The 24659-nt window shown below is 42.3% G+C and overlaps 2 protein-coding genes across 2 annotated transcripts; one reads left to right on the top strand and one right to left on the bottom strand.

Moving 5' to 3' along the window:
- Positions 1-182: 182 nt before the first annotated feature.
- LOC111017539 (Pseudouridine synthase family protein) lies at positions 183-3813 on the bottom strand. Its single transcript, XM_022293327.2, has 10 exons — positions 3423-3813; positions 2957-3013; positions 2180-2257; positions 1808-1861; positions 1428-1510; positions 1166-1265; positions 1010-1072; positions 647-895; positions 511-571; positions 183-396 (listed from the first exon to the last, which is right to left on the bottom strand). Exons 1-10 carry the CDS (start codon positions 3645-3647, stop codon positions 290-292), a joined length of 1077 nt encoding a protein of 358 aa, XP_022149019.1. The 5' UTR covers positions 3648-3813; the 3' UTR covers positions 183-289.
- Positions 3814-17364: 13551 nt separating this feature from the next.
- LOC148211791 (uncharacterized) lies at positions 17365-18786 on the top strand. The gene is made up of 2 exons (XM_088122919.1): positions 17365-18511; positions 18584-18786. The coding sequence occupies exons 1-2, from the start codon at positions 17365-17367 to the stop codon at positions 18784-18786; spliced, it is 1350 nt and encodes a 449-aa protein (XP_087979045.1).
- The last annotated feature ends 5873 nt before the right edge of the window (positions 18787-24659 follow it).

Genomic DNA, 24659 nt, shown 5'->3' with positions numbered 1-24659 from the left:
CAGGAGTTGCATCCATGAAATTGTATAAGCCTTGATGGGACTGACTATGTTGCAATGGTTTAATGGCAGGAGGTGGAAGAAACTAAAGGCATGGGAGGAGTTGAGTAACAAAAATCCGATGCTTTTGGAGTTGTGTGGAGTCGTTTTCCCAGTGAATACTCCATTCAGATGGCCATACACAATTTCATGAAGTAAACTATTGTATATCATTATCGTAGTTTTGGATGAATTGGAAGAAAGAAAGCTCTTGTGTAACATAAATTAATCGGAAGTGATAGGAAAAATTGTATCAGGCTTGCGGTGGCAACTCGTATTTGACATGGCCCAGGTAGAGTCCGCATGCAGGAGCCATTGGACCCGCTGAACTCACATTCTTCGCTTCTAAGATTCTTTCTACTGCCAAAAAACGTAAACCATAACAATATTAGCCTACCCCAACTGCAAAATGTTCTGTTGTTTATTTGGAACAGAAAAAGAAGTAGAATTATATATAATGTGTTGCTGTCCTACCATCTCCTACGGTTAGATCTCCGGTGCCAACCGCTTTAAGAACTCCAACCATGAGTCTCACCTGACAAATTTCAACAGTATCAATCAAGCTCATAAATCTTACGAACAATGAGCTACGTTTTGTTAAGTTACCTACCTGATGATAGAGAAAGGAGCGTGCTCGTGCTGTCACCACAAAACAACGATGCCTTTTTCTGATGCCAAATCCAACATCACCCGTTTCACCCTTATTCCCATCAACAATAAAAGACAAGTTATCACGCATTTCACTCTCAATATCTTCTCTGCCTTTGCTTAGTTTTCGTTCCATTAGTGATGGAAAATCAGGTGTCGAAACCACCTCACAAACGTCTAGTTCATCCAGAGTTCTGATCGGTGAGTTTGCCTGCACTGCATATCACTTTTATTTACAAGCATTGCCATTGTTAAGCAAAGTTTATAACAAGCTGCCTGAAAGAAGAAATTCCATAGATCATAAATATATTTAGCGTTAAGTGACCTGACAACCAGTTGCCCTGAAGGAGCTAAAATCATGATGCCCAACAAGCACTTTGCACGCCTCCTGAATTCATACATACAAATTATGTTGCATCAGTTCCAAAATTTAATTACGAAAATACATCCTGTCCAGCATCGTGTTGCTATTTGTTTATACCTGCATGGCCCCCATATTTAGTATCTCAGGCACGTGCCATGCCCGATCCTTCTCAAAGCATGACAAAGCTTCTGGCCCAGAAACTAATCTATAGAAGTAGCTGAAAATATTGCACGAGATATAAAAACACATTACAACACCTATCACATTCAATACTACTCATTCTAAAAATAGTTTTATAAAGCTATGGCCTCCCGTAACTGATTATACAATCTATTACGCGACAACAGTATCAGCTCAAGAACAGATGGAAAATACTCACGTACGCTCTTGAGCTTTATATCTTGCATGAAAATCATTAGGAACACTTCGAACATCAACTATCGTAACATCACCTTCATGTTTCTGAAATCAAAATCAACACAGATATCCTCATTTTCTTCGCCCTATGATAAAAACAAAGTAGGGCTCAAGTTGGAAAAACAAAGTTCTCTCTCAGGTGTTTGCTCATCTATAGCCCTCGGACTATAGTAATGATAAAAGGGACGAACTCTCTTTTTCACAGTTCTAACGTGCTTGCAAATTTAAAGACTATTACACGTAGCCTCGTTGAGTTTAAACTGAAGCACAAGATCAAAATGACAAAAAACTGAGAGAAACAGCAGTAGCTCAAAAATGTGATTTGCCCGAGGAAAACCAAACCTGTAAGAAATGATTCACGGCCCTACGAACCACTCCAGGTTCATGAGGTGGTAACTGCATAATAGTTGGGAAAAAGTAATCAGCATTTTTGTAGCGAAGTTGAGCAGAATTTCAAACTTGTATCATTGTATGTTTTCGGGGATAAGAAAATTTAACCTCAACACTAAAGTCAACGAGTAAACTAAATTTTTTAGGGAAGAATTAATCATCTTGTTGAGCGTACATCATAAGTGTACATATGAGAGGAGGTCGGGGGGAGGGATATTGAAAAGTTATTATAATGGGACAAACCTTTTTGATGAAATGACTCTGTAAAATTTCCCTAAGTTTAATGGCTAATTGAATTTAGTATAAAAAAAAAATGGGACAAACCACTTCTCCAGGCTTTCTTTTGCTTATGCGCTCAATGTCAACATGACAGACATTTGATACGGCATGGACTCCAGCATCCTTGATTGAAAAAAGAAGGAATGTCATAACATGTATGGATTACCTAATATACTTGTGTTAGCAAGAAATGTAATAAGTGCACGGGAATATGGGTGGCGACGAAACAGAGAGTTCAAAGAAAGCAAAAAAGTATAATAATACACCTGGTCTTAACAACTAGAATAGTAGATGAATATGATGCAGGTCGCAGTTCAGAACTATAATAGTAGACCAAAATCTCAGAATTCTCTTTTGATAAAAAACCCAATGTAGCAAACAAGCAGTTCAATCACGGATTCCCTTCTACTATACACGCATCAGAACAGAAAAATAGGAAGCAAGTTCCACTGCTGCACATAAGCCATAGAAAACACTTATCCTAAAATAACTCGATGAATTTGTTCTAAAATTCAATTTCGGACAATGAAGGGAAGTCCATGTATCTCAAATCAACATAAGTCCCAGAATTTAACCATCGGGAAGCCAATAGTGAAACTATCAGTTCAATTACACATCCTTCTCTGCACATATCGGAGCTAGCGAAAGGAAAACTATCAGAGCACCGAATAACCACAACATAAAAATCGTGGAACCTTGGGAGAGAATGGCCTTCGAAATGCTTTTCAATTTAAGTGAAATTCTATCATCATCTGCTAAGCAAACTAATAAGAGCAATAAAATTGATTTATATTTGGCAAAAAGAAAAGAAGATAAACTTACAGTTCTGCTAGAACAAAACACTGAAACTGATTGACCGATAAATTTCTGAAACGCTTCCTGCCAGGTGAAAGGAATTCATAAATTTGAATGAATGTAATACACATATACATAGTGTAATGCAGGAGATCAATCCATTGTTTAAAAAAAAAAAAATCGTTTCTACGAAAACAAAGGCAGAAATAGAACTTGAACGCATTAACGTGAGTTGGACCCAATTCAAAAGTCTCAAACAGTAAAGATCCCTTCCTTGATGTTACTTGATACAACATATGGGTCTAGATATTTCATATTCCTCGCCAAACATTACTAAAAAATGGTAAAAGTTTGATCTTCCTGTGAGTCTTCGGGTAACATTGCAATTGCCCAAAACATCTAAACCAGGTAAAGAGGGCGCAAAGTGGTGTTTGCTTGGTTAAGAAAGATAGGCATGAGGCATAGGGCAGTGTAAAGAAAAATGTGGAAGTACCTGAAGCACGCCAACCACCGTACGGAAATTGGGCTGCTGCTGAGAGCCAGAAAAGCGAGTTCCTATATATTCGACTGCGACAAGGTAGCGTTGGATTCCATGGTTATGGTTCATGGCTTCTGCTTCCTCCTCGTCGCCGGCGCCGGTGGTCTTCCCAATCTTCAACGGCCTTTGAGGTGATGAGTCGGAGCTAATTTCTAGCCTGTGCTTCAGGTTTTCCGTCATTGGCCGCCAAGAAAAAAACAATAGGGTTACCTGAGTTCCGTTCCGTGTAAAGACTTCGACTTTCAGAATTTGGTTCGTCTGCTTCTCTTCTTCACTGCAGTCCCTCGCGTTGATGGGAGTGAACCGGGTCAATGACAAACAAACGCATGTTCTTAACAAAAATAAATAAATTGCAACAAATACCCTTTCTTTTTCCTTTGTTTGTAGGGATATGACTCGTATTCGGGACTTTCTAAAATATATATATATATTTTTGAGAGAAAAGGAATTTCATTAAAAGGAATTTGCCACATGGGCTACAAAAGAAGCGGCTTCATTAAGAGTCAAGTTGTTTAACCAAGCGGGAAAATCGTCGATCCAAGAAGAAGAAGACGAAGATCGGAGACCGAACTTGGCAAGAGAATTTGCCAATTGATTATGCTCGCGACGAACATGCAAAATGGAAAAGGAGCCAAAGTCCCTAGCCAACACCTTAATGTCGAAGATCCACACCCTTTTCGGACCCATGGTTGAAGAATTTCTTAAAATTAGGTTGATAGCCCCAATCAAATATGAGAAAAGCACGATGTCATCACAGACAATCGTTCGAGCAAATAGGAGGCCTTCAAGAATTGCTCGAATTTCTGCAAACAAAGGAGGGAGGTAATTGTGGAGAAAAAGGGACCGAGCAGCTTGAATTTCCCCAGCCGAATTTCGCAGAACCAACCCAAGCCCCGAAGCGGAACCCCGACAGGCAGCATCGACATTAAGGAAGAGACCGCCAGGGGAGATGCGAGGGCCAAATGATCACGGACGGGCAGAAATTAGAGGAAGATGACCATGGGGAATTGTGTTGGCGCGAGTAACAGAAGCTGGGTAATCTATAGACTCTTCGTTTCAATGTCATTCCAGATTGCCCAAGTCAGAGTTGCCGCAAGCTCCCTCTAAGAGTCATTCAAAGTGTAGAGATGAGCATACCAGAAATCAGGGAACGTCAAATTCCGGCCGGTTGAAACAGGGACTTAGGGGAGGATTTGATGCCAGAGATGCTTAGCACGAGGGCAGAGGAGGAGAGCGTGCAAAGTGGTTTCAGCTTGAGACCGGCAGCAAGGGCAAAAAGGTGTAAGTCTACTCCTTTCCTTTGTAGATTAGCCAAAGTTGGAAGAATATTATTCATAGCTTTCCATAGAATGATTCTGATTTTTGTTGGCAACCGAAGCTTCCAAATATCATTCCAAAAACTACCCACCGTAGGTGTGCTTGATGAGCGAAGAGACTCTGAAAGGATATAACAATTCATGTAAAGCTTATAGGCACTTTTAATACTAAAAATACCTCTTTTGTCATAGTGCCAGAGCCAAGAATCTAGAATAGAGTGGATGCTGAGGGGAATAGTAAGAATGGTCTCAACATCTTCTTGGCAGAAAAGAGAGCGAAGACGATTGACATTCCAAATTGCAGGAGGGATAATGAGGTCCGAGACTCGGATATCCTCACTATTTATAGGATGAATTAAAGGCTTGAAAGTCCATGCTCTAGGAATTCATAGGTCCACAAAAGCCTTTATAGAATCACCAATACCAACTCTTTTCGTAAGGCCTTGGAGAAGGAGGTCTCTATCCCAAAGAAGGCCCTTCCAAAAGTAGGAAGGTTTAGGAGAAAGATCAGCATCAAGAATTATAGAAGTAGTAAAATAGAGAGCCTTCAACACCTTGGCAACAAGCAAGTTGGGATTTTGAAGGATCCTCCAAACTTGCTTAGCTATAAGGGCTTTATTAAAACCCTCAAGATCCCTGAAATTAAGACCTCCAAACTCCTTAGGCCAACACATCCGCTTCCAACTCATCCAGTTGGATCTTCCTCGAATCATTGGTGAAGCCCCACTAGAACCGGTTAAAAGACTTGGAGATATCATCACATAAATCTTTGGACAAGCGAAAAACGCTAATAGCATAAGAAGGGATTCTTGGGTGTGTTGCCCTAAACTCGTAGTTTGTATTATGTAAAAACAAATGTATATTCAATAAAGCTTTATTCAATAAATTTGTTGTTGAAACATAGCATTGCATTGTCCAAATCCAATAAACTAAACATCCAAGGTTATTTGAATGTAATCGGGACAATATATATACTGGGTATATATTTGATATACCCCTGATATATGAATGGATAATATCCCGTGAATAACCTAAATGGTCTATAGTATATGGATAAGGTTGGGTACCTTATCCTGGCAACACTATGGATACGGCCCACTCTGTAAAAGTTACATACGACTCGATCCAGGTCGTTCGTGTGGAGACATGCGAGTGGGGGTATCTTGTACAATGAGTTTGTATAAGACCGGACCGCGAAATAGACAATCTTTAGATGTAACACCGTTAACTAATAAATTATTATTTCTTAGGATGACCAGGCAACTCATTCTCAATCCTGAGTGAGTTATGGACTCCTGCCCGTGAGGGCTCGTCCTTTGATCTGTATGGGTGAGAGTGGCCCGAGTAGCTGACTCAACATTCCTACCATTTTGGGGACGAGACCGAGTGGGGAGTTGGGAACATAACTTCACAAGATGGAATTCACTCCTCCCCGACTTTAGGGGAGTAGATGAGTGTTCCCTTAAATGCTGACTCCGAAACTTGAATAAGGGACCCCACCCTCTCATTGGCTGAGAGGGACTTCCGGTTATTGGTTGGACCATAACCGAGTTGTTCATTAGAGGAGCAATGGTGTTTAAGGAGTAAGATGTAACTCAGGGGTAAAATGGTAATTTGACCCAACTTGAGTTACGAGCACTCGTGAAGGATTGACTCGTCATTTATGGCCGTATATCCGTGGACACGAAAACGTTCTGCAGTGAGAAGAGTGCAACTGCGGGTCTTTAGTGGAATGATCCGTAGTTAACGAGTCTTGATTAACTCGGTCAATGAGTTTGACCGATTAATCTCGCATCGTTGGAGCTTCTGATCTGTAGGTCCATTATGTCCCTTTGCTAGCTCATAACGGGTAAAACGAGGATCAAGTTTTTTGAAGAATTTGAAATGTTCAAATTACTTGAGGGATTATATGTATATTGATACATTATAATATATAGTTAATTATAAATTAAAACTATATATTATGAGAGAAATTATTTGAATGAGATTAAAATAAAATTAATATGAATAAGATTCATGTTAAAACTATAGGTTAAAAATAATGTGCATAAGATGTACATTACAACTATAGGTTATACGAGAGAAATGTTATAGAATATGATTATATTTTTATGATAAATAATTAAGTGTTAATTATTTATTTGATTAATATATATATGTTAATTAATTATTAATTGGATTAATAATTAATAATTATTTATTAATTAATAAATTATTTTTATATTTTAATTATTATATATATTAATTATTTATAAATATATATATATATATTATTAATATTAATTATATTAATATAATAATAATAATATGTATTATTATTAAACTCCCCTGCAAAATTGCAAGGGAGTGGGAGGTTTTGTGACGTGGGGCACCCTTCTTCTTCTTCAAGTGTTGGAGAATCAGAAGAGCAGTTTTTTTTTACAGGACAGAACAGGAAAAAAAAAACTCCCATCAATTCTCTCAATAGCTCTCTCAATCTCTCCCTCTCGTTCCAAAGAAATTCTCCCACAAGAACGATCTCGTACCCAGAGGATAGCGAGGAAGGCTCGGTGGTGGTGTTCGTCGGAAATTTGTTGAAGAAACGTTCTTCAAAGGTATTGAGTTTCCTCTGTATTTTCCTTATTTCAATTTCGGTTTTGTATCCCGAAAATCAGCAACGAAGATCCGCTTCCGCTCCGGGATTCACATCCCTTCAGGGATAGCCTGACCCGCACTCTTTATAAGGACTTCTTTACCTCCAACTGAAAATAAATTACGCTTCCATCCTTAGATAACTTTCCAAATACGATCTTTAAGAAAGACCCAGTTCTGCCCTGTCCTTTGAGAGAAATAGAACGACAATCCAAGATAATTGCTAAGGTCATTGACAAGAACAACACCAAGAATAGAATGAAGATATTTTTGCCTGTCCAAATGTATGTTGGGAGAAAACATCAAAGTGGATTTGCCGAAATTAATATTTTGCCCTGAAGCGTTTCCGTAGACTGCAAGAAGGTCTTTTAAGTGCATACATTCAAACTCATTAGCTTTAAAAAAGATAGGCCATCATCGGAAAACAGTAAGTGCGAGACAATGGGATTAGTAGGGGTCAAAGAGAGACCATGAAGAGTTCCCGCCGCATTAGCTCCATAAAGGAACATAGATAAACCCCGAGCACAAAGGACAAAAAAATAAGGAGAAAGCGGATTACCTTGGCGAAGACCTCGATAAGGGTAGATAGAGCCTGTGGGAACGCCATTTAAAAGAACAGGAAATTTGGCTGAAGAGATGCACCTCATAATAAGATCGATCCAATTACGAGCAAACCCAAACTGAAGCATCAATCTCTCTATAAAAGGCCACTCAACCCTGTCAAAAGCTTTACTGAGATCAAGCTTTAGAGCCGCAAGACCAGAAGAGGCAGATTTTTGGTTATGGATGTGATGGAGGCACTCATGGCCTATTATAATGGTATCCGTAATGGCCCTGTTAGGAATAAAAACCAATTGCACAGGGGAAATCACAGCATCCAGAACCCTTTTGAAACGAATGGCGAGGACTTTAGTGACAATTTTATAAGAGACGTTGCAAAGACTAATCAGCCTGTAGTCCGCCACAGAACGAGGATGCTTAACTTTAGGAATAAGAGCAATATTGGCATCGTTCTAGCCACTGATATGACCTCCCTTATTAAGAATATTCAAGCAATCTTCCATTGTTGAAAGGCCCACCACGTCCCAATAACACTGATAGAATAGAGCTAGATAACCATCAAGCCTTGGGGCTTTGGTGGGGGAACATTTATCTAATCGCGATCTCAATATCTTCATTGACAAAAGGAACTAATAGTTGAGAATTCATTTCATCAGTGACCAAGGTGGGAATAAACTGAAGGACCATATCCATAGGGGTTGGAAGAAGTGAAGAGAGATTGAAAATAAGAAAGAAATGTATTTTCAATTTCAACTTCAACTTCAGTCCAACCCTAATGAGAAAATGGTGGTAGCTACAGTAGTAAGTTCGTCATTTTGTTTTTGCTTCTTCGATGAAATCTCGGGGAGAGTGGAAGCAGTAACCTTCCTTTTGGATGGAAACTGAGGTGCCGCAGCTATCACTTGGCTGACTTTCTTGCTGGTTTGACTTCTTTCTAATTTTTTCTAATTGCGGACATTTGCACAGCTGGGAGGAATAGTAGCTGTAACACCTGCCTCAATTCCTGGAGCCTCTGATTTAGGACTGGGCCCCAGCGGTGATTGAGTATCACTGTCAGTTTCTTTTTGAAATGGCAGAGTGGGCGCAAAATCCGGCTTGATTGTATCTGAATTTAATGCCAAAGGAGCTGTTAGGCCCATTTCCTTATCGGTGCATTCACTGCCGCCGGCAGCCGGCGTAAATGGTTGTGGGCTCTCCGTCGGAAAAACAGTGTAAGGATGTTAGGGAGACTGTGAGTTCTGGGAGGCTGGGGAATTCTGGGGAGAGACCTCCGACGATCCAAGTTTGGCTGCTGAAAGGAGGAGAAGGATTTGAAGTTCCCTTGGAACCGCAACCAAGATCCATAGGGGCCTTATATGGGTGGATCATTTCCTTGCCATAATAAATGGAGTCATAATTCTTGATAACATGATCAAGTTTCCCACAATTATAGCAGAAGTCCGGAAGCCGTTCATATTGAATTGGAATCCAGCAGCCACCCATGGGGCCATCTATGTTCAGTTTGATACCACGTCGTAGAGGCTTTGAGATATCAAGAGAAATACGAACACAGAGACTAGACCCCTAACAGTATCCGTCTGAATCACAAGCAACATTTTCAAACCGGCCGATAGCATTGCCCAAGATCGGAGCCATTGTATTATTCATACATGCTAGAGGTAGGTCAAAGAAATGGACCCATAATGAGACCTTATTGAAGGGTAAATATGAGGGCTTAACAAGGGAGGAAGGGGATTCCAATATGATTAAAGACTTATCAAACAACCATGGTCCCGTTTGGAGAATTCGGTTCCGATCAGAGGATCTTTTGAAATGGACAAGAAAAGTATTCCTTCCTATGGTTTCCACCGCAAAAGAATGATCTAGCTTCCAAGAAGTCACCAAAGTGTTCTTGATAATGGTGGATGAAATGGGTTGCTTAGAGAGAAGCTTCCCAGCGAGGCTTAGATCAAGCCTCTTCCCGGTACCTTCAATTGCCAAGATGTCAATGTCCACTGAAGTTTCCTCCTCCTCGGATGTCAACTTGAAACTTTCCCATTTATCCAACAAGTCCTCTGATGCCATGACGAGCTGGGGAGGGGAAAAGACGAAGAATAGAAACTCAGGAGAGCCAACAAGGGGTCTGACTTGAGAAGGGATGGCTGTCGTGATAGAGGAAACTCTCAGGATTGAGAGAACTTTTTTTTTTTGGAAAGGTATTTGTGTTGGATGGAGCACTCCAACTCACAGAGAAAGATGAATGATGAATGTGCTTCACATAATTTATATATTGACTTTTATGTTTTTAATAATTTAATAATATCTATTAAGTTTATATTGATTTTAAATTTTATTTTGTACAAAGACATTCATGTATATTAATTTGAGATTCTTATAAAATATTCATCATTAACTATTGCACCATTAACTATTCATTCTATGAATTTTGTTAACATGTATAATTAATATCAAATTTAAGTAAATTTATAAACAAAATAAGGGGAGATAAGGGGAGATAATGTACAATTTAATTAAAGTTTATCTTATAATTTCATTATGTGGTGGTGGAATTTCAAACCTCCAATTATACTAACTATTTTTTTAGTACAATGGAGTGGGGATTCGAACTCACAAATTGGAGATATATGTCAATTACTACCAATCTATGACTATTTGAACTGTGTTCAAGTTGACAATATATAAATATACTCAGATACTCCTTACCTAAAAGAAAATGTGAATCAAAGGTGAGAAAGATTTACTAAATTGTACAAATGTAATGAAATTACGGGGCCTACCTCAAATTTTGGAATCACTCCCTTTAAAAAAATGTAATAGATATTTTCTTGAATTGCTTATTTTCTCCCAATCCAAAAATTCTCTCAATCTCCAAAATTTTTCTTTATCCTTTCTTTTTAATCACCTTTGTGAGTTCTTTTCTTGTATTGCTTATTTTATATCTTATATTGAACTAGCGAAAAAGGTGCAAATTAGACTTGCAAAAGGGTTGGTAAGTGATTTACCCGTAAAAAGCGGTTTGGTTCCCACCTGCCCAAGGAGTTTTCAGAAGTGAACTGTGACATTTTCGAACCATTATAAGAACTTACTAGTGTTATCGCTCTCCTTACTCTCTTTAATTTTTGCATTTAAAGTTACGTTTTATTTTTACCATTCTCGTTATTCTTAAATTCCTTTTTAAAATCGAAAAGTTAGTAAATAACCACATCCACCCATCTAATGTTGCCACACCATCTTATGAAGTATTTAAAAATTCTGTTCAAGATTCAACAAGGGTCTATAAATCTTGATGAGCTATTAGCTTCTGGAAAGATGGAATGAAAACCATTAAAATTAAACTTTGTTTTGCTCTCGTGATAAAAGGAATTAAAATCAATATCTAGCTAGACTGGCAAATTAAAAATCAATATCTAGCTAGACTGGCAAATTAAAATCAATATCTAGCTAGACTGGGACTGCAGGACATCCGACTCTTGTTTCATCACGCTTGGTGCCCATTCTCAGAGCCCCCAATGAGTTTTTACTTTCATAGCAATAGCAAAAGCATCGTTTGTGTAAAATGGAGAATTATGTCAAACACTGGAACCAAAGAAGACTGCAATCTTCCTAATCAATCACACAACGTGTCCCTAGAAAGAATTTTATTATTATTTTTTTAGGTAACCGAGAGTTGGAGCTTTGCTCCGCTATATTCGGGACACATGCGTCCACCCTAAGGCCCGAATCTGTAAGATGAACTCAATGACACAGTTATACAACAACATATGAGAACCTTCCTATTCATCATTGGACCACCCGATAAGCCAATCTGGAATCAGGTGAAGCTCATTTCTGATTATCTTTTGTTTGACCGAAGAACATGTTCCATAAACAATATTGGTTAAACTGTTCTTTGGTTGTTTTCAGGTTCATTCTAAGTTGTCAATCTCTTTATGTACTCACGTGTATTTGGTGTTGGGATTATGGAGCCAAACCAAGAAGAAAATCTTCTTCTAAGGAAAAGGTCCATTTAATTTTTTCCTTGTCCTATTTAGTTTTGGCTTTTTTATTTTCTCGTTCCTTTTTAGTTTTTGTCATATCATCTATTATAAATAGAGATATATGGGTCATTTGATTGGTGTGCACAAATAGAGAGTCGTGAGAAATTCTCCAAGAAGAGAGAGTTTGAGAGCTATATACTTGTATATCCGTTTGAGAGTTTGAAAGGCTTGTAGAGTGATTCGTGAGCGTTTTCTGTGTGAGGGAAAACTGAGAGAAATCATTGTAAGAGACTTGTAAACTATTGGGAGATTCTTCTTGACATTTTAGTAGAACCTGCAACGGTAGCAGATAATTGGACGTAGCCCACACTGGGTGAACTAATATAAATCCGACGTTTAATTTTCTACTCCCTAATCTTTATTTATCGTTCTTGTTACTTATAAGTTTTAGATTATTTTATCTAATCCTTTAAGTGTCGGCATCATTTTTTTCCCAACAATTGGTATCAGAGCCCAAAGTTGAAGAACGATGACTGGAGAAGATAAATTGGTTATTTTTTATGGAACTGATTTTTCGTACTAGAAGGATTAGATAGTAGATTATCTACATTCCAAGGAATTAGAATTGCCATTAGACAAGAAGTCGATTGACATGGAAGAAGCCAAATGGAAAAACTTGGACAGGAAGGTGTTGGGTACGATTCGCCTAACATTAACAAAAAATGTGCAGAGCAGCGTAGCTAAGGAGACTACTACAATGGGATTGATGAATACAGTGTTCAACATATGTGAGAAGCTCTCGGTAAATAATAAGGTGTATCTCGCAACTAAATTTTTTAATTTGAAGATGGATGAAGGTACATCTGTGGCTGTCAATATAAATGAATTTGATACGTTGGTGAACAAACAGGTTGCTGTTGATTTAACATTTACGGATGAATTAAATGCTATCTTGTTGTTGAGATCCTTACCTGATAGTTGGGAGCCTATGAAGGTAGCTATTTCAAATTCTTGTGGAAAAGAGAAATTGAAATTTGTAGATGTCAGAGATGTAGCTCTTGGAGAGGAGATTTTCAGAAAGGATTCTAGTACTGCGTCTACTTCTGGTAGAACATTTAATGTGGACAAAGGAAGAAATAATAACAGAGACTACGGAAAAAGTGGAAAGTCATGAAACAACAGAAGCAAGTCTAGAAACAACATACTAGAATGTTGGAATTGTGGTAAGACAAAACATTTGAGGAGGAACTGCAAAGCCCCAAAGAAAGTTGAGGGGAAAGAAGCTGGTGCAAATGTTGTTGTTGAAGAAATACATGATGCTCTAGTTCTTGCAGTTGAAGGCGCTTATAACACATGGGTGGTGGATTCAAATGCGTCTTTTCACACTACAGGACAATGTGATATTCTTGAGAACTATGTTGCAGGAAATCATGAAAAGATGTATCTTGCTGATGGAGAGCATTTGGACATTATTGGGATTGGTGACGTTAATTTAAAAATGGCGAATGATTCAGTCTGGAAGATTCGCAAGGTACATCACGTTCAGAATATGATGAAGAACCTGATTTCTGTGGGGCAGCTGGATAATGAAGGATGTGAAATATCCTTCGGTCAAGGAAACTGGAAAGTTACAAAGGGTTACATGGTGATTGCTCGAGGAAGAAAGTTAGGAACTTTGTATGTCAACGACAACGACAAAGATATGATAGTTGTTGTAGATCATTCGAGTCAGACCCAATTATGGCACAGTAGGCTAGGTCATATGAGTGAAAAATGTATGAAAACTATTCACTCTACAGGGAAGCTATAAGAACTTCAGGCAGTGGAACACAAGTTATGCGAATGATGCATATTTGGGAAACAAAGTCGTGTTAGTTTCTCAAAGACAGGTTCAACGCCAAAGTCTACAAAATTGGAGTTGGTTCACACCGATGTATGGGGGCCTTCTGAAGTTTCTCCTATCGTAGGTTCCAGATACTACGTAACTTTCATAGACTACTCAAGCAGGAATATGGACTTATTTTATTAAACATAAGTCTGATGTGTTTTCTGTTTTCAAAACATGGAAGACTATGGTAGAAAATGAGACAGACCTGAAAATCAAAAGCTTGAGGTCAGATAATGGTGGTGAGTACGTTAGTAGAGAATTCAAGAAATATTGGGAAGATAGTGGAATTATGATGGTAAAGACTCTTCCAGGGACACCACAACAGAACGGTGTGACAGAGAGAATGAACAGGACGCTGAATGAGCGTGCTAGAAGCATGAGAATACATGTAGAATTGCCTAAAATGTTATGGGCAAAGTGTTGGGTTTGTGAGGTGACTACAAACAAAGTCCCACATTGGCTAGGAAAAGGAATTGTCATGGGTATATAAGAGAGAACAATTATCTCTGTAACGCCCCGAGCCCCTCAGGTCAGTTAATCTCGAATCGGGAGATTTTTATTTTTCATTTAAATTTCAAAGTGAATGTTAATTTAATTTAGCGATAATTATTGTTTAATTTATCGATAATTATCGGGCTCTAACAATCCAATTAAATGTTTATTAACCGAGCTTGGTATGTTGGGTCTTGGGTGGAGGGAATGAACTTGTCCTTCTTTGGGTTTGGGCTTGAATGATTGGGCTTAATGGGGAAATTGTTTTAAATCAAAACAAAGGGGAAAACCCTAAAATTCTTCTTTTTCTCTTTTAGCCGACAGCCCCCCCCCCCCCCCAGTTTTTCTCCTTCTTCTTTTTGTTCAGTCGGCAGCTCTTGTTCTCCAACGAAGCAGCACGGAAGCGGCGAGCTTCCTCCCCGACGGCAGCGGCAAACGGTGGACCTCCCGTCCCTCAACGATTCCGACGGCGGCGGCGCGAGGAGCAGCGAACTCGGCGGACTCGGGGAGTTGCGGCGATTTCCAGCGGCGCCGGCGTCGTGCAGTGGCGACGCGTGACTTGTCCTGCGTGCAGCAAACTCCGACAGCCCCGAACAGTCCGAACTCGTGAAGCCCAACGAGTTCGGTGACGTTTTCCGGCCTCCCGGTGACGTTCGACGTTGGTCCCCTCTTATTCGAACCCAAATCGACATTACCCACTCTTTTCGGCATGGGTTCGACGTTGACCCACCTCTAATCGGACCCAAATCAGCATTACTTATCACCTCTAGACGTCGGGACAGCAAGCTTAAGGCCTTTGAAACTCAGATCGGGAGACCGAACCCCTTCGACGTCAACCCACTCCTAACCCAAGTTGTTTTAGTGTGGGTTAGTAGGTAACGACTCTACCTAGACTCGGCTTCGTTTATAACTAAATGTTTCTAATTGGTTACTAACCTCGAGATCGTGCTCTTTTGTAGTAGGAAGTGCTCAACGAGCTTAGGAGCTTTAGGACAAGTGTTTGTAAGTAGCACGTGGGTGGGTGCGTGTGTTGGTGTTTATTATTTATTTGTCGATGTACCATGTGTGATGTTTTGAAAATGGTTCTGATACGATGTCGTGCGGTATAACTCTCGTTTATGTTGGTTTGTATGCCTAGGTAGTGTTGAATGTTCGTTGGTGATAATAGTAGAAACTTTGTATCGTTGAGCTGCCGAGATCTGTCGTGGAATGATGTGTGTTTGCAGTGAATATTCATTAAAATAAATATTATGGTGGGGATGTTTGTTGTCTGAAATCTGTATGAAGTGTTTGTCATGTTTTATGAGTTTTTATTATATCTGGCAATGCTGAATGTTTGCAGATGTTGGGTAATGAGTACTTGGGTGATTTGTGTTGGACTGCAGTCGTTTAAAAATTGTTGACCATGTTCCGTTACGACTAAACTCACTGTGGCGTTGTTGTTAAGATTTAATATGTTGTGAAAGCATGATTGATTTATTGTTTCGCTATTAGAATGATATTTATGTTGTGGAAGCATGCTGAAATGTGTTGGTGAGTTGTGAGATGTATTGAAACCATACTAGTGGTGGTGTTGTTGATGGGCGTCGTGGTGGTTGGTGTTATTAAGGGGTTAGTACTGGAATCTTGGTTGGAGGCTAGAAACGATATGTGGAGTTTTACGAATTATGAAGTGAATGGGTGAGTGTCAGGGCCTCGGGTATAAATGGTCGGGGGCTGATACGTCACTAATTGGGTATCGAGGTCTCGGGTATAAATGGTCGGGGGTCGATACGCCAATATTGGATAAAGATGAGTGTCGAGGCCTCAGGTATAAATGGTCGGGGGTCGATGCGAGGAGTCTTTCCGAAGGAGAACTATTGGGGCCTTGGGTATAAATGGTCAAGGGCCAATAGATTGTAAGACATCGAGGCCTCGGGTATAAATGGTCGAGGGTCGATGCACTAGTGTCGGGGCTCTGGGTATAAATGGTCAGGGGCCGACACTACCAAAAGAATGGTTTCGAAGAGCTCGAATAACTGAGGTGAACATAGTTGTATTTGAGGTGTTGGAGAGCCAGGTGGACGGTATTTTGTTTTTATATGATTGTGGTTAGCATTGGGTCTTATAGAGCATGTTTATGGATGAATATATCATGTACCAGCAAAGCATGTCTATGGTTGTTCGCATACTGATATGATAGAGCATGAGGATGTATGTTTCCTTTATGGTTATGAGCATGATGTTTGTGTGTGCGTGGTGAGGGCTACTTACGGAGTATATTTCGTGTACTCACCCGCCCTTTTCTACAATGATTGTTTCAGGTGAAGGACTCGGGAGTGACCAGGGTGATGGGACGGAGGAGACCTGACAAACGAGGACCATAGGCTGCTTATTTTTTCCTAGTTAGTTTAATTCATTGGTTAGGGCCTTGTGTTGTGGCCAATAAACGGTTTATTTGCATTTAAATATTTGAGAGATTTTTCCCTTGTCGTTAGATTTGCTTCGGGTTAGGTGCCTATTTGAGATTTAATCCATTTGTTTAGATTCACATAAATTGAATAATAACTTGCCTCGTGAAGTGGATCATGAATGTTGTTGAATGTTATTCCATGAGATTGGTTCATCGTTAATTTGCTGAGGATGGGGTCTTGACTTTATAAGTTTATGTGCATAGGAAGTTGGCAGGCCATAGCCGGGGTTAAATTTGATTAGTTGGGCACTTAACGTGACCTAAAGATGAGCAAAAATTTCTAAGTCGTTACAATTGGTATCAAAGCGGAGTTGTTCCTGTAGACTGTCCTAGAATCTAGGTCGTTAGTGTACGGTCCTTGTCAGTCTCCTCGTCATCACCAGGTACGTTTCCGAGTTCTGGATGTTCGATCATGAATGTCTTACATTGCTTATGATTGAGATATTATTATTGACTGATACTGGATAGGTCAGTGTGTTTTTTGGATTCATTATGTAGACTTTGCTTGAAGTTTTCACTTGTGTTGCGTCCGGTTAGTGTGCTACTGACCTTGGTGCTCTGTTCTCTGTTCCTTTAGACAATGGCTTTTCGACGGAACACGAGAGCTCACAACTACGAGGATCCGAACCCTAGGGGTGAGGAGGCAGCAGATCCAAATGTTCCCCCGGCAGTTCCTGGAGGGGTAGCACCCCCGGTCCCGCAGGCAGCACCTCAGGGAGTTCCCCAGGTGAATCCCCAGGTGGCGTTACTAGCTGAGGCATTGCAAGTATTGCTGAATAATGCGAATGGAGCCGGTGGGGCTCAGGCGCAGCAGCCACGCCGGGCACAGATTCAACAAGAGGAGATCCAGTTCATCAGAGATTTCAAACGCTTCGTACCACCCGTTTTCAACGGGGTGAGTGAGAGGCCTACCGCGGCGGAGGAATGGGTCAGGGAGTTGGAAGCCCTTTATGTGTATTTGGGGTGCTCCGACGAATTCAAGGTCCGGGGAGCAGTGTTTATGCTTCGGGGAGAAGCAGTAAACTGGTGGGAGTCGGTGGCGGCAGCAGAGGATCACGCCAACGCACCCGTCACATGGGCGAGGTTTAAGGACTTACTCTATGAGTACTATTTTCCCGTGACTGTCAGGAACGAAAAACGGGCAGAGTTTCTCCGTCTCAGTCAAGGGAGCCTAATTGTGGCCCAATACGAGAGGAAGTTCACGGAGCTGTCCCGGTTTGGAATGCAATATATTCCTACTGAACAATTAAAGATTGACAAGTTCATTGACGGTTTGCGTAGAGAGATCAAGGGGCTACTTGTTCTCAAGGAACCAACTACTTATGGAGCAGCAGTCAGGTGCGCGTTGGTTATGGACAAATGTCTCGAGGAACCTCAGTCTCGACAGATGACGGGCTCCAGCTCGGGGGTCAAGAGGAAATTTGCATCGTTCTCCTCCAATCAACCCTCGAGGGGGCACCAGCAGCTTGTGCAAAGGCAGACTGCTTCTCCGGTCTGCCCCACTTGTAAGAGGAACCATACTGGGCCGTGCTGGGCGGGAAAGAGAATATGTTACAGGTGTCAGAAGGAAGGACATTTTGCAAGGGAGTGTCCGATGATCGGCTCGAATACCCAAGCTTTAGGCCAGAGGATCCCTGCGACGCCGGCAACTCAAGGAGGAACCCATAGGGCGCGCGTCTTCGCTCTTACCAGAGGGGATGCTGAGCATGCCGAGGCGGTGGTCACAGGTACCTTCTCTTTGCGAGTCTTGAGCTGTGTGTATATGCTTGTGTTTTATTGCATGCGTGTTACTTTTGCAGGGACTGTTTTAGTACTCAGCATGCCTGCTTACGCTTTATTTGACTCAGGGTCTAGTCATTCTTTCATTGCTTCTACTTTTGTTCGGCATGCGGACCTAGGGTTAGAATCGTTGGGCTTTTTGCTGTCGGTATCCACTCCGTCAGGATCTGTGTTGGTCACTAATCAAGTTGTGAAAGGAGGCCAGCTCTCTTTCGATGGTTAGACCGTGGAGGTGAAGTTAATCCAACTGGATATGCAGGATTTCGATGTGATCCTAGGCATGGATTGGCTAGCTGCCAACCGGGCTAACATTGATTGCTCGAAGAAGGAAGTTAGCTTCCGCTTGCCCTCCGGACAGAACTTTACCTTTAAAGGAGCCAAGGCCGGGGTCCCGAGAGTGGTGTCGGCATTGAAGGCCAGCCATCTTCTCCAGCGTGGTGCCTGGGCCTATTTGGCTAGCATTGTGGATACAAGGAAGGTTGTACCGACCATTGAGGCAGTTCGTGTGGTCAATGAGTTCTCTGACATGTTCCCTGAGGACCTCCCCGACTTGCCTCCGTCCCGCGAAGTGGACTTTTGTATAGAGTTGCTGCCAGGGACGGCTCCCATCTCGAAAGCACCTTATCGCATGGCTCCGGCAGAGTTGAAAGAACTGAAGCTACAGTTGGAAGAATTACTCGACAAGGGTTTCATCCACCCAAGCGTATCCCCTTGGGGGGTGCCCGTGCTCTTTGTTAAGAAGAAAGACGGTTCTATGCGACTTTGTATAGATTACAGAGAGCTAAACAAAGTTACGGTTAAGAATAAGTATCCCCTACCACGCATTGATGACCTTTTTTATCAGCTTCAGGGGGCGAAGGTGTTCTCGAAGATAGAATTGCGTTCGGGGTACCACCAGTTAAGGCTAAAGGAGGCTGACATCTCGAAGACGGCGTTCAGAACAAGGTATGGGCACTATGAGTTTGTCGTGATGTCTTTTGGACTCACAAATGCTCCGGCAGCCTTTATGGATCTAATGAATCGGATCTTTAAGGAGTATTTAGATTCTTTTGTCATCGTGTTCATTGACGACATCCTGATATACTCCAAGACTGAGCAGTGCCACGAAGAACATCTCAGGTTGGTTTTGACTACACTACGGGGAAATAAGTTGTATGCAAAGTTTTCAAAGTGTGAGTTCTGGCTGAACCAAGTGGCTTTCTTAGGACACATAGTCACCAGGGAGGGTATTGCAGTAGACCCCGCCAAGGTAGAGGCTGTTAGCAACTGGCCAAGACCTAGTTCCGTTACGGAGATTCGTAGTTTCCTCGGCTTGGCTGGTTATTACAGAAAGTTCATCCAGAATTTTTCTCGGATAGTGGCACCGTTGACGCAGTTGACTCGTAAAAATGCTACCTTCACTTGGAGCAGCGAGTGTGAGGAGACTTTCCAAGAACTGAAGAAGCATTTGGTGTCTACCCCGGTGTTAACTGTCCCCGACGGGACGAGAGGTTTAGTGGTTTACAGCGACGCCTCGCGAAAGGGCTTGAGATGTGTGCTGATGCAACATGAGAAAGTTATAGCTTACGCTTCTCGGCAACTGAAGGCGCATGAGCTTAACTATCCTACTCATGATTTAGAACTAGCAGCAGTGGTCTTCGCCTTAAAGTTGTGGAGGCACTACCTTTACGGGGAGAGAATTCAGGTCTTCACGGATCATCAGAGTTTGAAGTACCTTTTCACTCAGAAGGAGCTTAACTTGAGACAGAGGCGGTGGTTAGAGTTGGTGAAGGACTACAATTGTGAGATTAGTTACCACCCGGGTAAAGCAAACGTGGTGGCTGATGCTCTTAGTAGAAGGGCCGCAAGTGTGGCATCTCTTGTTGCGATCTGCAGTCCAATGCACAGCGAGTTGGAACGCTTGGAGGTAGAGCTAACAGTGGATGATGTCTCCGCGCTGTTGGCTCGACTCTCGGTGGAACCCAGTCTGAGGCAGAGGATTATTGTTGCCCAAAAGGAAGACCCTAGCTTGGCCAAAGGCTTTAGTATGGTGGGCTAGGGGGATTTCACTCTCACAGGTGAGGCAGCTTTGTTTTTTCGCGGAAGGTTGTGCGTGCCAAAAGATTATTCTTTGAGGAAGGACTTATTGGGAGAGGCACACAATACTCCCTACTCGGTCCATCCAGGAAGTACCAAAATGTACCAAGACCTCAAGAAACATTACTGGTGGCATAACATGAAGAGAGAAATAGCTCAGTTTGTTAGCAAGTGTTTGACTTGCCAACAGGTTAAGGCTTCAAGACAGAGACCTGCTGGATTGCTGCAACCCTTGAGCATACCAGTCTGGAAGTAGGACGATGTGGCTATGGACTTCATTACAGGACTACCAAGGACGGTTAAGGGATTCACTGTGATTTGGGTAATTGTAGATCGTTTAACCAAGTCCGCTCACTTTATTCTCGGCAAGGCAACGTATACAGTAGAAAAATGGGCGGAACTGTATTTATAGGAAATTGTCAGGCTACATGGTATACCGGTATCCATAGTGTCTGATCGAGACCCGCGTTTCACCTCGACTTTTTGTCGGAGTCTACACAAGTCCCTGGGTACTAAGTTGGACTTTAGCACGGCGTTTCACCCCCAAACCGATGGTCAGACAGAGCGCGTGAACTAGGTTTTAGAGGACATGCTCAGAGCTTGCATGTTAGACTTTGGTGGTAATTGGGACAAGTACCTCTACCTAATAGAGTTCGCTTATAATAACAGTTTTCAGGCCACGATTGGGATGGCCCCATACGAGGCACTGTATGGGAAGGAGTGTCGATATCCGGTTAATTGGGACGAAGTCGGAGAAAGAGTTCTCTTAGGATCGGATTTGGTGCAGGCGACTAACAGTGCCATTCAAAAGATGAGGGGAAGGATGCAAGTCGCACAGAGCCGTCAAAAGAGTTATGCAGACGTCAGGCGTAGAGAGCTCGAATTTGTGGTAGGTGAACAGGTGTTTCTTCGTGTGGCACTTGTAAGGGGGATTTTGCGCTTTGGGAAGAAGGGCAAGCTCAGCGCGAGGTTCTTGGGCCTTTTGAAATTTTGGAACGTATCGGGCCAGTCGCGTATAGGTTGGCCTTGCCACCGTCGTTGGCAGCAGTTCACAGTGTGTTTCATGTGTCTATGTTGAGGAAGTACATTCATGACCCCTCGCACGTCTTGGATCCTGAACCATTACAATTGGATGAGTCCTTGTGCTACGAGGAGATACCCGTCAGAATTTTGGCAAGAGAGACCAAATTGTTGAGGAACCGGGCGATTCGCTTGGTTAAGGTTTTGTGGAGGAACCACCAAGTGGAAGAAGCTACTTGGGAGCGGGAGGACGATATCAAGGCGAGATACCCTGAACTGTTAGAACAGTCCACTTTCGGGAACGAAAGTTTTTGAAGGAGGGAAGTCTGTAACGCCCCGAGCCCCTCAGGTCAGTTAATCTCGAATCGGGAGATTTTTATTTTTCATTTAAATTTCAAAGTGAATGTTAATTTAATTTAGCGATAATTATTGTTTAATTTATCGATAATTATCGGGCTCTAACAATCCAATTAAATGTTTATTAACCGAGCTTGGTATGTTGGGTCTTGGGTGGAGGGAATGGACTTGTCCTTCTTTGGGTTTGGGCTTGAATGATTGGGCTTAATGGAGAAATTGTTTTAAATCAAAACAAAGGGGAAAACCCTAAAATTCTTCTTTTTCTCTTTCCATCCCTTTGGTTTCTTAGCCGACAGCCCCCCCTAGTTTTTCTCCTTCTTCTTCTTGTTCAGCCGGCAGCTCTTGTTCTCCGGCGAAGCAGCACGGCAGCGGCGAGCTTCCTCCCCGACGGCAGCGGCAAACGGTGGACCTCCCGTCCCTCAACGATTCCGATGGCGGCGGCCTGAAGCAGCGTGCGGCGGCGCGAGGAGCAGCGAACCCGGCGGACTCGAGGAGTTGCGGCGATTTCCAGCGGCGCCGGCGTCGTGCAGTAGCGGCGCGTGACCTGTTCTGCGTGCAGCAAACTCCGACAGCCCCGAACAGTCCAAACTCGTGAAGCCCAACGAGTTCGGTGACGTTTTCCGGCGTCCCGGTGACGTTCGACGTTGGTCCCCTCTTATTCGAACCCAAATCGGCATTACCCACTCTTTTCGGCATGGGTTCAGCGTTGACCCACTTCTAATCGGACCCAAATCAGCATTACTTATCACCTCTAGACGTCGGGACAGCAAGCTTAAGGCCTTTGAAACTCAGATCGGGAGCCCGAACCCCTTCGACGTCAACCCACTCCTAACCCAAGTTGTTTTAGTGTGGGTTAGTAGGTAACGACTCTACCTAGACTCGGCTTCGTTTATAACTAAATGTTTCTAATTGGTTACTAACCTCGAGATCGTGCTCTTTTGTAGTAGGAAGTGCTCAACGAGCTTAGGAGCTTTAGGACAAGTGTTTGTAAGTAGCACGTGGGTGGGTGCGTGTGTTGGTGTTTATTATTTATTTGTCGATGTACCATGTGTGATGTTTTGAAAATGGTTCTGATACGATGTCGTGCGGTATAACTCTCGTTTATGTTGGTTTGTATGCCTAGGTAGTGTTGAATGTTCGTTGGTGATAATAGTAGAAACTTTGTATCGTTGAGCTGCCGAGATCTGTCGTGGAATGATGTGTGTTTGCAGTGAATATTCATTAAAATAAATATTATGGTGGGGATGTTTGTTGTCTGAAATCTGTATGAAGTTTTTGTCATGTTTTATGAGTTTTTATTATATCTGGCAATGCTGAATGTTTGCGGATGTTGGGTAATGAGTACTTGGGTGATTTGTGTTGGACTGCAGTCGTTTAAAAATTGTTGACCATATGGGCATGGAAAGATAGTGGAGGCAGAGTGTCACAATCGCACCTTTTCAAAGCAGCTCGAGCAATTGTGCGGCACTTGCTCTAGCTTAAACGAGCAAGTCAGCCGGGAAAAACTGTAAGTTGCGAACAATCTCGGTCGTGGGTCTAGCCTCCGCTCACGTTTTAAGAGAAAATTGGTTTTAGAAAACGTGAGAGAGAAAAACAGTTGGAAACATCTTTAAAACAAGCATTGTAGACATTGGATGCAAGAAAGCTTTGATTGCAAGAAAGTATACAACACTTGGTCGGGGGGAGGTTTGATGACTACTTGGTCCCCCCTAAGGTACATTATAAGGCATTTTTGGTGTGGCAGGTGTAGACGTCCTAAGTGGCGAGGAGTCACTCGGTGGCCTACAGGGCCCGTGTGAACTCCGATTGGCTTGAAATTTGGCGTGCTTACATATCTTACTAATACACACCTAGTTCTAAAGCCGCTCGGCCAACTTCCACCTACAACCTCAAAAACCCTATACAAGAAAATTACACTAGAAAGCTTTAAAGACATGAAAGGAAAGCGAGTGGTGAGGATGGTTTGGACATGCGGCCATGGGTAACACACCCTGGACAAGCACGCCCACAACATTCTCCCCCAGTTAAATGGTTGACGTCCCTGTCAACTGCTGCAGCTTGAAGTCCTCGATCTTCGTCTTCCAGGCTTTAAGGTCTTCTTCTCGTTCCCAACTGGTCTCTGCATCAGGTAGGTCCTTCCATTTGACGAGGAATTCTCGAACTTTTCGAACGGGTCTCCCCACCTTTCTGGTTTTCTCTGCAAGGATCTCTTCTGCTTCTTTGTCTTCCTTCCGTTTGAAGTCGATGGCAGGCCGCACAACAGCATTACGTTCGTCATCCTCGAGGTCGGGGTGGTAAGGTTTTAATTTGCTCACATGGATCACCGGGTGAATCTTCATCCAAGCTGGTAACACCACCTTATACGAGACACTCCCCACCTTCTTAACGACTTCCACGGGTCCCTCGTACTTTCTCACGAGTCTCTGGTCTTTGCGTCCTCGGAAACGAATCTGTTCTGGCCTCAGCTTGATAAGAACTTTATCGCCTACTCGAAATTCGAGAGGGCGTCTCTTGCGGTCGGCCCATTTCTTCATATGCTTGGAAGCTTTCTCCAAATATGCTCGAGCAATTTCTGTAGTCAGCTTCCATTCCTTTGTGAAGTTGTGGGCTTGAGGACTTTTCCCCGCATACGGGTGGTCAAGA

This window comes from Momordica charantia, assembly GCF_013281855.1.
Source record: "Momordica charantia cultivar OHB3-1 chromosome 4 unlocalized genomic scaffold, Mcharantia_2.0 BLBB01000004.1, whole genome shotgun sequence".
NCBI classification, from domain to species: Eukaryota; Viridiplantae; Streptophyta; class Magnoliopsida; order Cucurbitales; family Cucurbitaceae; genus Momordica; species Momordica charantia.
The sequence above is the reverse complement of the archived record's forward strand: the minus strand, read 5'-3'. Positions and strand labels throughout refer to the sequence as shown.

Coding starts and splice junctions, on each gene's coding strand:
- LOC148211791 (XM_088122919.1), top strand. CDS start 17,365: ATGGCTTTTCGACGGAACACGAGAGCTCACAACTACGAGGATCCGAAC. Junction 18,512..18,583: donor TGCCGAGGCGGTGGTCACAG/GTACCTTCTCTT, acceptor TTACTTTTGCAG/GGACTGTTTTAGTACTCAGC.
- LOC111017539 (XM_022293327.2), bottom strand. CDS start 3,647: ATGACGGAAAACCTGAAGCACAGGCTAGAAATTAGCTCCGACTCATCA. Junction 3,014..3,422: donor CGGTGGTTGGCGTGCTTCAG/GTACTTCCACAT, acceptor TTCACCTGGCAG/GAAGCGTTTCAGAAATTTAT. Junction 397..510: donor AGATCTAACCGTAGGAGATG/GTAGGACAGCAA, acceptor GTTTTTTGGCAG/TAGAAAGAATCTTAGAAGCG.